Genomic DNA, 12,098 nt, shown 5'->3' with positions numbered 1-12,098 from the left:
GCGCAGGCGCAGCGGCGGGAGGGGGCGGAGTTAACGGCCTCTTTCCCCGGCGCCTGCGCACTGACGGGGCTGCGCGCCTCAGCGAGAGGGGAGGCAGCGGCGGTTACAGCGGTGGATCGCGGTGAGCCTCTTCCTCTTTCCTCAGCCGCCATTTCGGGGTATCATGAAGGGAATGCGCCGCTGCCCCGGGGGGCTGTGTGGCCTTGTCAGCGCTGACAGGGCCACACAGCCCCCCGGTGGCCGCGGGAGGTGCTGTCGCTCCGGCCGCGTTATGTGGGCCGCCCTTCAGCCCGGGTTCCAAACCTTTACTCTGAATGCATGGCCTGGGATTGCGGGACAAACTCGTCATGGGGCACCCGGAGACGACAAAACATAGCTGGGGCAAAAAAACCCACTTTTCCCAGTCAGTGTAGGTGCTGGTATTTAACTAGAATGTTTGTTCTGGAGTTACTGTTTTAGTAACTTAGAGGGTTTAGATGTAAATGATGTAAAATGGCCTTTAAAGGTCCCTTCCAGCCCAACACATTCTGTGAGTCTAAAATGTACTTAAGGTTCCACCAGTACTACCAGTCGTTTGTGGATAACAGAGTAACTTTTACCTAGTGCCAATTCTTTGTCTGTTTGTAGACGCATACCTGGATCTGTTCTGTCTGTACCCAGTTCTGTGTTCTGACAAAGTTATTTCTGTGTTTATTTAACAGAATCTGTACTTTGCCTGCTATGATAAGTAAAGAACGTTATCAACATAATTGAAGCTTCATACCCTTTGCGTTCTACCTAGCTTTTGTAGCCATCTCTCTCTGTTAAGGACCAAGGCTGAAGAAGGCAAGGACAGTTAGATCAGGATGCTTGGAGTGGAGACTTCTGGATTGTGTTAATTGCACAGGGTTTGGGGTTTTTTTATACTGTCTCAGTGATGTTTTTTTTATAATTTACCTAATCTTTGTGAATCTGCAAGTGTTAGAAAACTGCTACCCACGTCATCACTTAAAAACTAGCTCACTTTAGTAGGAGATACCCAGAAGGCTTCTGAAAGGGATAGGTCTCAAAAATGAAACAGACTTCCAAAATTCAGAATACCATTACATCTTTGAATGAATTTGTGGTCTGTTAAGGGTGTATCAGAAATAACGTATAATATGCTGATTTGTATTTTGCATTCCTCGTGAAAGTAGAGATGCATGGAAGATGAGGTGGCTAGTATTGCTTCATAATACTTAAGAATGTAGAAAATGCTTTTAAATGACAGGGATCTTGTAACTGTCTCATGTAGAATCAAAACCATTTCATATTTCTGTTTGGAGTAAACCCCTAGAACAAAGCACAGAGGACTAAAATACAGAAAGGACAGATTTGGCGTTTAAGATTCTAGTCTTCTAATTTAAGATATTCAAAGTCATTTAAACCATACTTAAAAATAGACTAAGGTGTATGTCAACAGTTTCTGCAATAAATTACAGTGAAGATTCTAGTATTTTTAAGCAAAAAGGCCTTGAGCTGTACGCTGTATTTGTGAATGTGCCTGTGTGTAACCACACTATTTGTTTTTCAAAGCCTTTATGTATATTGAGGTCAGTGTCTAAATGTAGAATTTTGTTTATCCATGTACCTTTCAAGACTGAGGCTCTGTACTTGTTAATGTTTTTACGTTATGCCTTTTTGGTAATCACAAAATGTGGGAAAAAGATCTGGTAACTTAGACTAATATTAATACTCTCTAAGTTAGTTTTTTCAGAGTAGAGGATAGGACAAACTTCCATATTCCATCAAGGAGAAAACAGTGCAGTCCAGAACAAGGGGGGCAGAAAATCAGAACTTGTAAAAAAATAGCCATAATAATGTTTGTGTTAATCTGTCCTTTTCATAGGCTGTATATCTAAGAAAAGATGGCAGACCCTTGGCAAGAATGTATGGATTATGCAGTTGCTTTAGCAAGGAAAGCTGGAGAGGTAAGTATAACCTATTTATAAATACTAACTTTATTTATTGAGTCTAGTATGTATAGAGCTTTTAAAGGAGCTTTGATATTGTATATTCTCCTAAGGAGTATTTTATCAAAAATATAAATTAGCAGAATCATTCAGTGATGTTCAGGTTCAAGATTGGACTGTCTTTCATGCTTACAGCTTGGTTAATTTAAGAAAACAACTTTGCACCTTTCTTTGTACCAGAGTCTGATTAAAGAACAAGGATTAACTTTTGTTTCTTAACTTTGATTAAAAAAAATAAATAAATTCTGAAGTGTGGTAAACAATGAGCACCTCTTAAACTGCACCCGTATATCTTATTATTTTACCACCTGAAAGCTGTTGACAGTCTTTCTTACGAACTCCTCAGTCAACTTTGTACAGTGACTTGTTGGTACAGGATAATCATATCGTGTTCTCTTTATGAAGACTGTTTTACTTCTGTAAATAAGAAGCATCCCTTGCAGTATTGGTATTTTGCCCATTTGTGATCTAAGAAGGCTTAAAACATGACAGAGTTTGCACAGCTTGGCAGAGCCTCAGCATAAGAGTGGTTATTAAATGTTCAGTTCTTGGTAGTTCTGCTTGGTACATTTGAAGGCTATTGCTGTGGCACATGTACAAATTCTGTCCCCTGGAGCTGCAGAACCTGCAGAACATCGTCCCTGCAGTGACCTCATTAAAGTCTTCCCTCAAAATCTCCTAAGTAATAGTAAAATAATTCTGTGGGCTGTGAGGCATGGATTCTTGCTTAAGCTGACTCTGATTGTTTTAAGATCATAAATGCAGGGTCTGGCTAAAAATAGCTGACTTAAGCTCAGTCTTAAGTGTTTTGTTCAATTCTGGCATTTAAATTTATAAATATAAAACTTGTCCTAGGAAAATAGAGCTTAGTTTTATGTACCAGTGGATCTTCTTGTAGTACTTAGATTTAAGGTCATGTAAAAGTTTGTATTGAGTAGGGACTGAAGATAGATGCAAGGGTAGGCCCCAGCTCCTGCGGTTAAATCCAGGTTTTGTCATTTTTTGTATTTGTGTTTTGTATGTACAGTATAGAAAATTTCAGTAAAAATGATGCTCAGGTTTCTGGGAAAACTACTATTTTCCATACTGTTAATGAAGAAAAAAAAATTTTCCCCCCTTTTGTTAACAGATAATCCGTGGAGCACTCAAAGAAGAAATATCTGTTATGACTAAAAGTTCGCCGGTAGATCTAGTGACAGAAACTGATCAAAAAGTAGAAAACTTCATTATTTCTTTGATAAAAGAAAAGTATCCTTCTCACAGGTATGGGTTCCTACCAATACACTTTTGATAGGGGAAGGCGAGAGGTGACTAGAAGAAGAAAACAGAAAGGTTGTGATTTTGCTTGGTAAAATTTCATTACAATTAGCATGCTGGAAAGTTACAGAATTCTCCCTTGCCCTCAGTATGTTAAGTATTTTAGAGTAGTAGTGGGCTGAAGTTTTGCCCAGGGCTGTAGTAACAAAACAAGGTGTCTCCAGGGTCTACTGACATGAGTTTAGCCTTGCTCGGGACTTATGCTGAAAGGCACTTTGAGTTGAGCCAGCTGTAAATAACATATTGGTTATTTGTGTTGGAGAATCAAAGGTGTCCCCAAGATACCTGGCATAATGGCTGAAACTTAATACAGTTTCCTTAAAGTGGGTTTGCTAATTTTTCTTGCATTTTCTTATTGTAGCCCTATATGTGAAATGCAATAAATGTGCATAGAATTGAAACAACTGCAGTGATACAAAATGTCAGTAACCTAACCAAATTAGTGCAAGCATACAGACTTACAGAATGACCTTGATAAACATCGTAGAATATTTTAGCTTCTTTTTATATTAGATAATTGATATCGCATTAGACATACTGGTGCTGAATTTGTCTTTCTAACGAATTACTCATCCGCCTAAATAACGATGCAGTCTCTCTCTTTTCTTTGTGAAGATCTGCTGCTTTTTGGAAACACGGTGTTTCTTTCTGAACAATCATCTTCACTTCCATAGTTAATCATAAAACTCCTAATCAATATTAAAGGGGCCTTATTTATTTACTCTCAGCAGTTCTCCTCATTTTACGTGTTTGTGGAGGAAAGCATGTGTTTGATGCATACTTTTCATAGGTTGAGTAATATGCGATTAACTTTAACATGCAAAAGGCATAGAAGATAATTCCACCCACTTAGAGTCATCCCAGTAATTTTGCAGTTCAAAACAAATACTTCCATTAGCAGCAAAAACTGAAATTTGGGTTCCTGTAGCACTGTGCCTTGTGTATTCCTTTGGGTTAGTATTATGGTTGAGCATGTAACTCTGCCATCTTCTTCAGGAGGAGCTCTGGTTTGGATTTCATCCCTTTACCATGTTACCATTTTTGTAATGCTTGTAAAACTAAACAGTTTTGAGACTAACAACTTTTTGTCACATTTGGATTGAAATCAGACTACAAATTTAACAGTTAATGCAGTGGTCTAACCAGAGGGATATGACCAGAAAGGCTTTCGTCAGTTAAAACACAAGCTAAAAAGTAGTGGTGTATAGTACAAATAAACTGAAAGGTGTAAATAGCTACAAGTATTCTGACTGAAATTTGATGATGCTGTTACTGGAAGAAATGATGAAAACTTCGATGTTAAAACATAAAGTTACTTACATAAAGTTCTTTCCCCATGTACTGTGATTATCTCTGACATCATAAATATTGTTGCAGACTTGGTCAGATGTGGTTAGTGCTTTCCAGATAAATTGTGTATTTCTCTACTTTTTCCATATGATCACTGATGGTGCAAAAACCTGCATCTCACTTTAAGATTTTTTCATTTCAAGGACACTTGTAATTCAGAACTTTTAAATGCTTTCTTTGTATCTTTTAAATGCGTTTGCTACTTCAGCTTCATCGGAGAAGAATCTGTTGCAGCTGGAGAGGGCAGCATTTTGACAGATAACCCCACGTGGATTATAGACCCTATTGACGGAACTACCAACTTCGTGCACAGGTCCACCTTTCTTTTTTTTTTTTTATGTTAGCAACTTCAACTGATTACCTTTTTTCTTTCTCCAGTTCCATGAAAGTAAGGTTTTGTCACTTTTTAAATTGCCTTAAAAGAGATACTGTGAACTTGTTAATAATTTCAAATTGTTATTTGCATTTATTGAGAGCTATTGGGCAGTTTTTGTAATCATTTTAGTATTTCTGTAAGTATTATAATAGTCTCAGTCTGTAACCAACAGCAGTTGTTCCATGAGAGGCCTGTACTGTATAGCAGGAGTCAGCAGCCTTTGGCAGAGGTGCCAAAGATAGGTGGACAGATTTTAACAGTAAAGCAACAGGATTTAGAATTAGGAGTTGTAGCATCTTCAGAGGTGTTGATTTCTAAGAAATTTCAAATTCATTAAGATTTAGGAGCTGCTACTGTGAAAATAAACAGAATATCACCAGTGATTGTTTAGTGGTATTTTGTACCAGGGTAAGGAGGGGAGTTTCAGTTTAGTGCCGACTGCCTATTCCTTCTGTCTTTGAAACATGACAGATTTTGGTCCTGATGAGCTTTTTATGAACGTACTTTATTCTAATTTTGAAATGGCTGCTGCTATTTGCACCACGGCTTTAAACAGCTGCTGAATCCTGCTAAATGACATGTTCAAAAAGCTGTAAAAAAAGAACCCATTCTGCTGGATTTACAGAATTAAAAGTCGTCTGTATTTTTTGCAGATCATTATTAAGGCAAATGTTTTGGAACTGCAAATTTTGAAAAGTAAAAAAACAATTATAAAAAAAATTAACTGGTTGATCATTAAAAACTTAGACTGAGATGCAGCCCACCATGTCCTATATACTCCCACTGCCTTCACTCTTCCCCCTACGTTCTTCCTTCTCACTTCAATATCTGTCTTTCTCGTTGCTTTGGTGGAGAAGGTGGAGGTGGGGGGAGAGGTGACTTGCTGCTTTTGATGAGACCGGCATGTTCCTCCTGAGAAAGGTTAGTAGCGTAGAGGCTTGCTTGTATTCTTTGGCTATAAAATGACAGTCACTAAGCTGTAACAGGCTTAGTTTCAGTGGGTGAAAAAGTTTGTATTTTAAATGTTAATTGGTGTTCTAGGGTCTATTTTCATAGTAAATTGTGCAAATTCCAGAAAACTATTATTTCCTATACAGTGCCAAGTTTCTTTTTGAAATATACATTACGTTTAACTGAATATTGTTTTTATTAAGAGTAAGCGTGGTAATGAAAGAAGCACAGTATCTCGCTATAAATTAGTGAAATGTTTTGTTTTGTAGGTTTCCATTTGTGGCAGTTTCAATTGGCTTTGTTGTAAACAAAAAGGTATACTTTTTATTACTTAATATCTAATCAATCAAAACCAAATTAATTCCTTGATGCTAGTTATAACTAAGATCTGTATTTTCACAGTAAATAGGAAGAAAGGGAAAAAAACCTCAAGGTATCTTTACTTTTTCTTGCAGATAGAGTTTGGAATTGTGTATAGTTGTATAGAAGACAAAATGTATACTGCCAGAAAAGGAAAAGGTGCATTTTGCAATGGTCAAAAACTTAAAGTATCAGGCCAAGAAGGTAAGTTGAACTGAGTATCTTATTTCCAGTAATTACATTTATTTTGAAAATGAGGCATCAACAGTTTTAGACCTGGATATATTTCTGTTTTTAGCTCATAGTTTTGTTTTGCAAAGACAGACTTTTTTTGGCCATGGGTTGTTCAGTTTTGGGAAACAACTTTTATGTTCTCTTTAATGCATTTAACATGCTTGTGATCTTTGCAAAAACAGGACTCAGCAATTGAAGATTTTATTCCCTGTGCGGTGTGTGCTTGTTTGTTTTTAATTCCCTGTATGTCTGTAATCCATCTGTGATTGTTCTTTAGAGTCTGTAATAAATCTACCAAACAATTCAGCTTCTTCCAGGTGTGAACTATTTGTTTAAATCAGTATCTCTCTTGTATACTTACTACCCTATGTGAAGTAAAATCCACACTTAAAGCGTCACCTTTAAAGATCTGAGAACTGTTCTAATTTTTGATAGCAATAGAATTTTATTTACTAATGACATCGATTAATGTATATGCACAATTGACTGTGCTTTGTTCGTTGTATTTTATTTTTTCCCTGCCATTTTCCATGTAAGAACAAATTTGTATACATTCAATATATGTAATATTTATATTAAAATACCTTTTAATCAGTCTAATAAGAAAGCAATGATGTAAACTCTGCTAATTATTATTATTGTATAAGTTGTACTGTTGGAAAAGTGAGGGTTTTTTTCTTTTCCAGACATTACAAAATCCCTTTTAGTAACAGAATTGGGATCAAATCGTGATCCAGAGACTATAAAAATAATTCTTTCTAACATGGAAAGACTTCTCAGTATTCCTATTCACGGGTAAGATATTTCCTACTTCTTATATTTACTGATATATGTTAATATGTACTGTAAATATGTAAATAAGATCATTTTCAGGAAGGATTGGTTGCATTACATTTGACACTTTAAATGTGAAACATGATTTAAATGTTTTTGTATAGTAGCTTCTGCAGAGAAACTCTTAAGTGTGTTTAACTTTTTCAAGCTGGGACATATATAAGAGACCCCTAACAATCAGTATTGAGAAGTAAAGCATGTTTGCTTTTGTAGGACTAAAATGTATTGTATTAGTTAAAAAAAAGAAATACAATTCTGTGCCTTTTTTTTTTCCCAGAAACACACTAGGGGTAAAACTGGATTAACAGAAGCTGTATTACAGTTCTTAGTTTCCTTTCCTTGTAGCAATGAAAATAATTGCTGGGTTTTTTATATATATCAGAAGACAAAAGTAGACCTCCCTTTTCTCTTTCAGCATCATAACTTTTTTTTTTAATTTGTCGAAGTAGTTGAAATTGTCCATAAACTGCTCTTATTTTGGTTACATTCCCTGCTTCCTCTCCTCTAGATAAGCCAAAGCCAACATTTCCGCAAACCATTTCATGTCTAAAGGTGGTTTCAGTAGACAGTTTCTTGTAACTCAACCCTACTCATGTTTCCAATCTCAAAGGGCTTTTAGTTTTATGCTGAAATTCTCAGAATTCTTGTTTTGACACTTCACATGTAGGTTTTTTTCTACTATCAGTAAGTCTTCTGCTGTCATTAAAGAATATATGCTGAATTGTAGAGTAGAGAATACATTTTAGGTACATTGTCAGTTCAACTCTGGTATTTTATTTGTGAAGAATAAATGGAGATCGGAGTTGATATAAGTTGCTTCTTGCAGTAATTTAGCTGCCATCAGTTACAGTTTTATGTACTGATGATTAAAAAGCAAAGTAGAATATCTGTTATTGTTTCACAGGTAGATATCTTCCATAATATGTTTTAGGTTAAGAAGCTGTTTAAGATTTATTTCCACTCTAAAACAAAATTGGTTAACAGAATTCATAAATGTAATTTCTGGTAATCTGCTATATTCAGAGAGCTCTTCAAGCTACTTAAGCAAAACTTTATTCCCAATTTTTCATTTGTTTCACTGCAGCGTTCCATCTTATTTTCTCAGGCTCAGTTCACTTTGCGTATGACGCTTCTGTGTTCTCTGTACAGTGTACACAGACATTTTGACGTTCTTACGAACTGTTCTCAACTAAAAAAACAATTATGTCTCCTTTAGGATTAGAGCCGTTGGTACAGCAGCTGTGAACATGTGCCTTGTGGCAACGGGTGGAGCCGATGCCTATTATGAAATGGGGATTCACTGCTGGGATATGGCAGGGGCCGGAATCATTATTACCGAAGCAGGCGGTGTACTGCTAGACGTATCAGGTAAATACACGGGCATGCATGATACTCTCTTGTCCTTTTAAGTAGCTAATTGGGAGCAAAACATAGCTGAAATGAGAAGGCAAAGAGGTTTTTCAGTCCTCTTTCCAAGTTACCACTACTGAACAGAGTTTCTATCCGGTTAATGGACAAAGAGAGAGTCAATTCTATGTTTTTAAGCTACAAGATAACCTTTACTCCCTTGGTTGAGCACCTGGAAGACTGAAAAAAAGACAGTAAACATACACTGAGGAGTGTAAAATGTAGCTCATATGAGATACCTGTTGTGTTAAATGCATTTTTATCTAGAGGCAAAACTTGGTCCTAAATAGCAATGTATCATTTACACTTGTTTTTTTCAACACTTATTTTCTTACCAACTTTCAGTTTTCTCTAGATATAATCTAGTTATTTTGCTTGCTTTGATTTCTAGGTGGACCATTTGATTTGATGTCTCGAAGAATAATTGCAGCAAGTAGTCGAGCTATAGGAGAGAGAATAGCCAAAGCACTTCAGATAATTCCTCTGAAAAGGGATGATGCAACTAACTGAATAACAAAACTACACCTTCAATGTAACTATACAATGTTGTCTCATACTCCCATGTGGTCGTTGTTCTACACCTTGAACCTGATAAAAAGATAGATAAATAGATGGTAGTCTTTCAGCACTGGTGTGACTGTTAAGTAGTGTTTTGAGATTGGACCAACATTCTAAGTAAGCTTTTACTGTTAAGTATTTTATTCAACATCATGATTACATAAAGATCTATAAAAAGAAGCAAATATATACAGTTAGTATTTTCAAGTTTTATACTGCACTGGAAGGCATAGCAAAAAGACTCTGATGTATAGATAAGTAAAAATCTCTAGTTATGTAAGTGACAAAACAAAATTCACTGTCTTAACACCACATCATCACATCTGATCCTGAATCCAAAAAAGATGAAGACATTACTGTTTATCCAGTCTTTCTCTAGCCCATCTGTTGTCTTCTTCAGTGTTATCACTGTATCCATTTCCTTACCTGGTCACAGTTTTTGTAGAGGTGTTCACATATTTCCAAACTTTTTTGTTGCTTGTAGTTTGGCTCTAATTTAAAGTTTTTATTACTTAGCTGTCATTGGTTTTGTAGTCGTCATTCTGCCGTTCTTATGGTAGGTAAACGCATTCTCTTCTTTAGCCTTTTATGTGGTCAGTACACTTGCAGATTTATTACAGTTGCAAAAATAATACGTTTTGTGCCAGAAAATACGTGCATCTCCCAGAAATAAGTTCTGAGCACAACTTCTATCACTAAATGGACTTGCTCTAAATTGAGATGAAGTTATGATTTGCATTTGACTATTGGAATCAGCTGATCCTAGGTCCTCTATCTTATTCTTGGCAGTTACAATTCCTGTTAATTTTGCTTAGGTTTCTCCATGGATGAGTGTGTTTCAAAGTCTAAGGAATCATTAAAATCCAAGAGAGTTTTCAGTAACTCAGCTCACAAAAAAAATAAACCCATAGTCCAGATTTTTTACTTCATTTTCTGTAAATTATAAAAGCACTGACCAACCAGGATCAGGTTTCCATTGTGTTATAGAGTGTAGAGGCACAAAAGAAGAGACGTATCTAAACCTAAAGGGTTTATAAATCTAAGAAAGATTAGTAATTTTATTCTTGGTGTCAGTTGTTCTAAATTTCGAAAACTATACTGGTTCTTTGAATTTTTGTATTGAAGATTGTTAAAAGTATCAGTGTACTGTTCAAATAATTAATGCACTTTAAAAAAAAGATTTAACTTATCTAAGTTTTTAGAAGGGTTTTTCTGTGTCTGAAGCTTCCTAAAGAAAGCTGTCTCATTGGTGATCTGGTCAAGACACCGCAATGCTCTGGAAAACCTGACTTTTTTTACTGCTGTCCCACTGTTTTTATTTTGGAAAACAGTGTTCTCTGTCTTGAAGTTTCAACAGATCTCTTATTATAAATTTCAGTCTTTTGTATCAGTGATTTTTGCAGATTTTGCAGAAATATTTAATTTGATGTTGTATCTAATGCCAGATGATTAATGTTAATGACATTTAAAAGTCTTGTCAAAAAGCCAGACGTACATTAATTTTTCTTTTTAAATTCCCGTTGACAAGGATAGAAACTTTTTAAGCATTTCACTGTAACTGATGTGGGATCATCATTATTTCTTGAGAAGTATGTCTGCTGTACCATTTGGGGCTTCAAGTAACCTGGTCTAGCAGGAGGTGTCCCTGCCCGTGGCAGGGCGGTTGGAACTAGATGATCTGTAAGGTCCCTTCCAACCCAAGCCATTCTATGATGATTTCTGTGGCTTTTGTATAACAAATTCTGCATAACTTCTTAAAACTGATTTATTGTGAAATGGAGACGTGTATAAAAAATACTTGAGATGGGAGAACACATTCGAAATAAATGTGCTTTAGCAGCAGTGGCTTCAGATGTGCTTCCTTTCTCAGTGTTCATCCGAGTACAATGCTGGGTCCCAACAAGCTGGATTTGTGGGCTTCACACTTTCTCCAAGTTGAACACTTTTTCTTCTTGGCCTCTGATGTATGTAGATCAGAAACGGTTGTGCCCTTAGGTGAGATTATGTATACACCTGCAGTAGGCTTTTAGAGTGAATATTCCAACACCTTCCAATGAGATCATGGTGCATTAATCATCTCCAACCTTAGAGCTCAAACTATGGATTATCTTGCCTGTGATTTGTTTTGGAGGCCCATCAGTGGGTTGAAGCATGTGGCTTTCTCACTGTTAGCTTTCCTAATAATGCCCTTCCATGAAAAATTTATATGAATTTCCCATCTTGGCCCTCTCACTCTATTTGTGTTGGAGACCAGCCTAATTTTTTTTACTCTATAAATGTCAGCTTTTATCAATTGTCTGATTTCTTTTTAATTTCAGTCTCCCTTTCAGGGGGATCAGAAATCCCCATTGTTTGCTACTTTGCTAAATATTACCTTCTCAGATAACACTTCATCTAGTATGTGGCCACTTTTTTTGGTATGTGAAAGGACAACAAAATGTAATTCTTAAGTATAAAGGCATTTTCTTTTTGGTTCTATGCTAGCTTGCAATTTTGCCAAATTTTTGTAGTGTTTTTTGTAGTAAAACAGAGAAGTTGATTGCTGTGTAATCAAAATGCTTTTGAGAGATTATATATGAGGGGTAGCCTCTCAATGTTCAAAACAGTAAAATACCTGGGTTTGTTGCTTTGAAAGATGGAGTGACAGATAGATAATAATCTTAGATTTTGTTATAATTTAAAATAAAGTTATATATTTACAAGATAGCTTTTGCTCGGCA

The 12,098-nt window shown here is 36.1% G+C and overlaps 1 protein-coding gene across 1 annotated transcript; it reads left to right on the top strand.

Annotated features, from left to right (window-relative positions):
- On the top strand, window positions 1-11,229 carry IMPA1 (inositol monophosphatase 1). Its single transcript, XM_063327117.1, has 9 exons — window positions 1-121; window positions 1,868-1,949; window positions 3,121-3,254; window positions 4,867-4,971; window positions 6,255-6,300; window positions 6,441-6,549; window positions 7,266-7,374; window positions 8,630-8,781; window positions 9,212-11,229. Exons 2-9 carry the CDS (start codon window positions 1,887-1,889, stop codon window positions 9,328-9,330), a joined length of 837 nt encoding a protein of 278 aa, XP_063183187.1. The 5' UTR covers window positions 1-121; window positions 1,868-1,886; the 3' UTR covers window positions 9,331-11,229.
- The last annotated feature ends 869 nt before the right edge of the window (window positions 11,230-12,098 follow it).

This window comes from Chroicocephalus ridibundus, chromosome 2 (assembly GCF_963924245.1).
Source record: "Chroicocephalus ridibundus chromosome 2, bChrRid1.1, whole genome shotgun sequence".
Lineage (NCBI taxonomy): Eukaryota > Metazoa > Chordata > Aves > Charadriiformes > Laridae > Chroicocephalus > Chroicocephalus ridibundus.
Note: the sequence above shows the minus strand (reverse complement) of the source record. Positions and strands in the feature narration are given on the sequence as shown.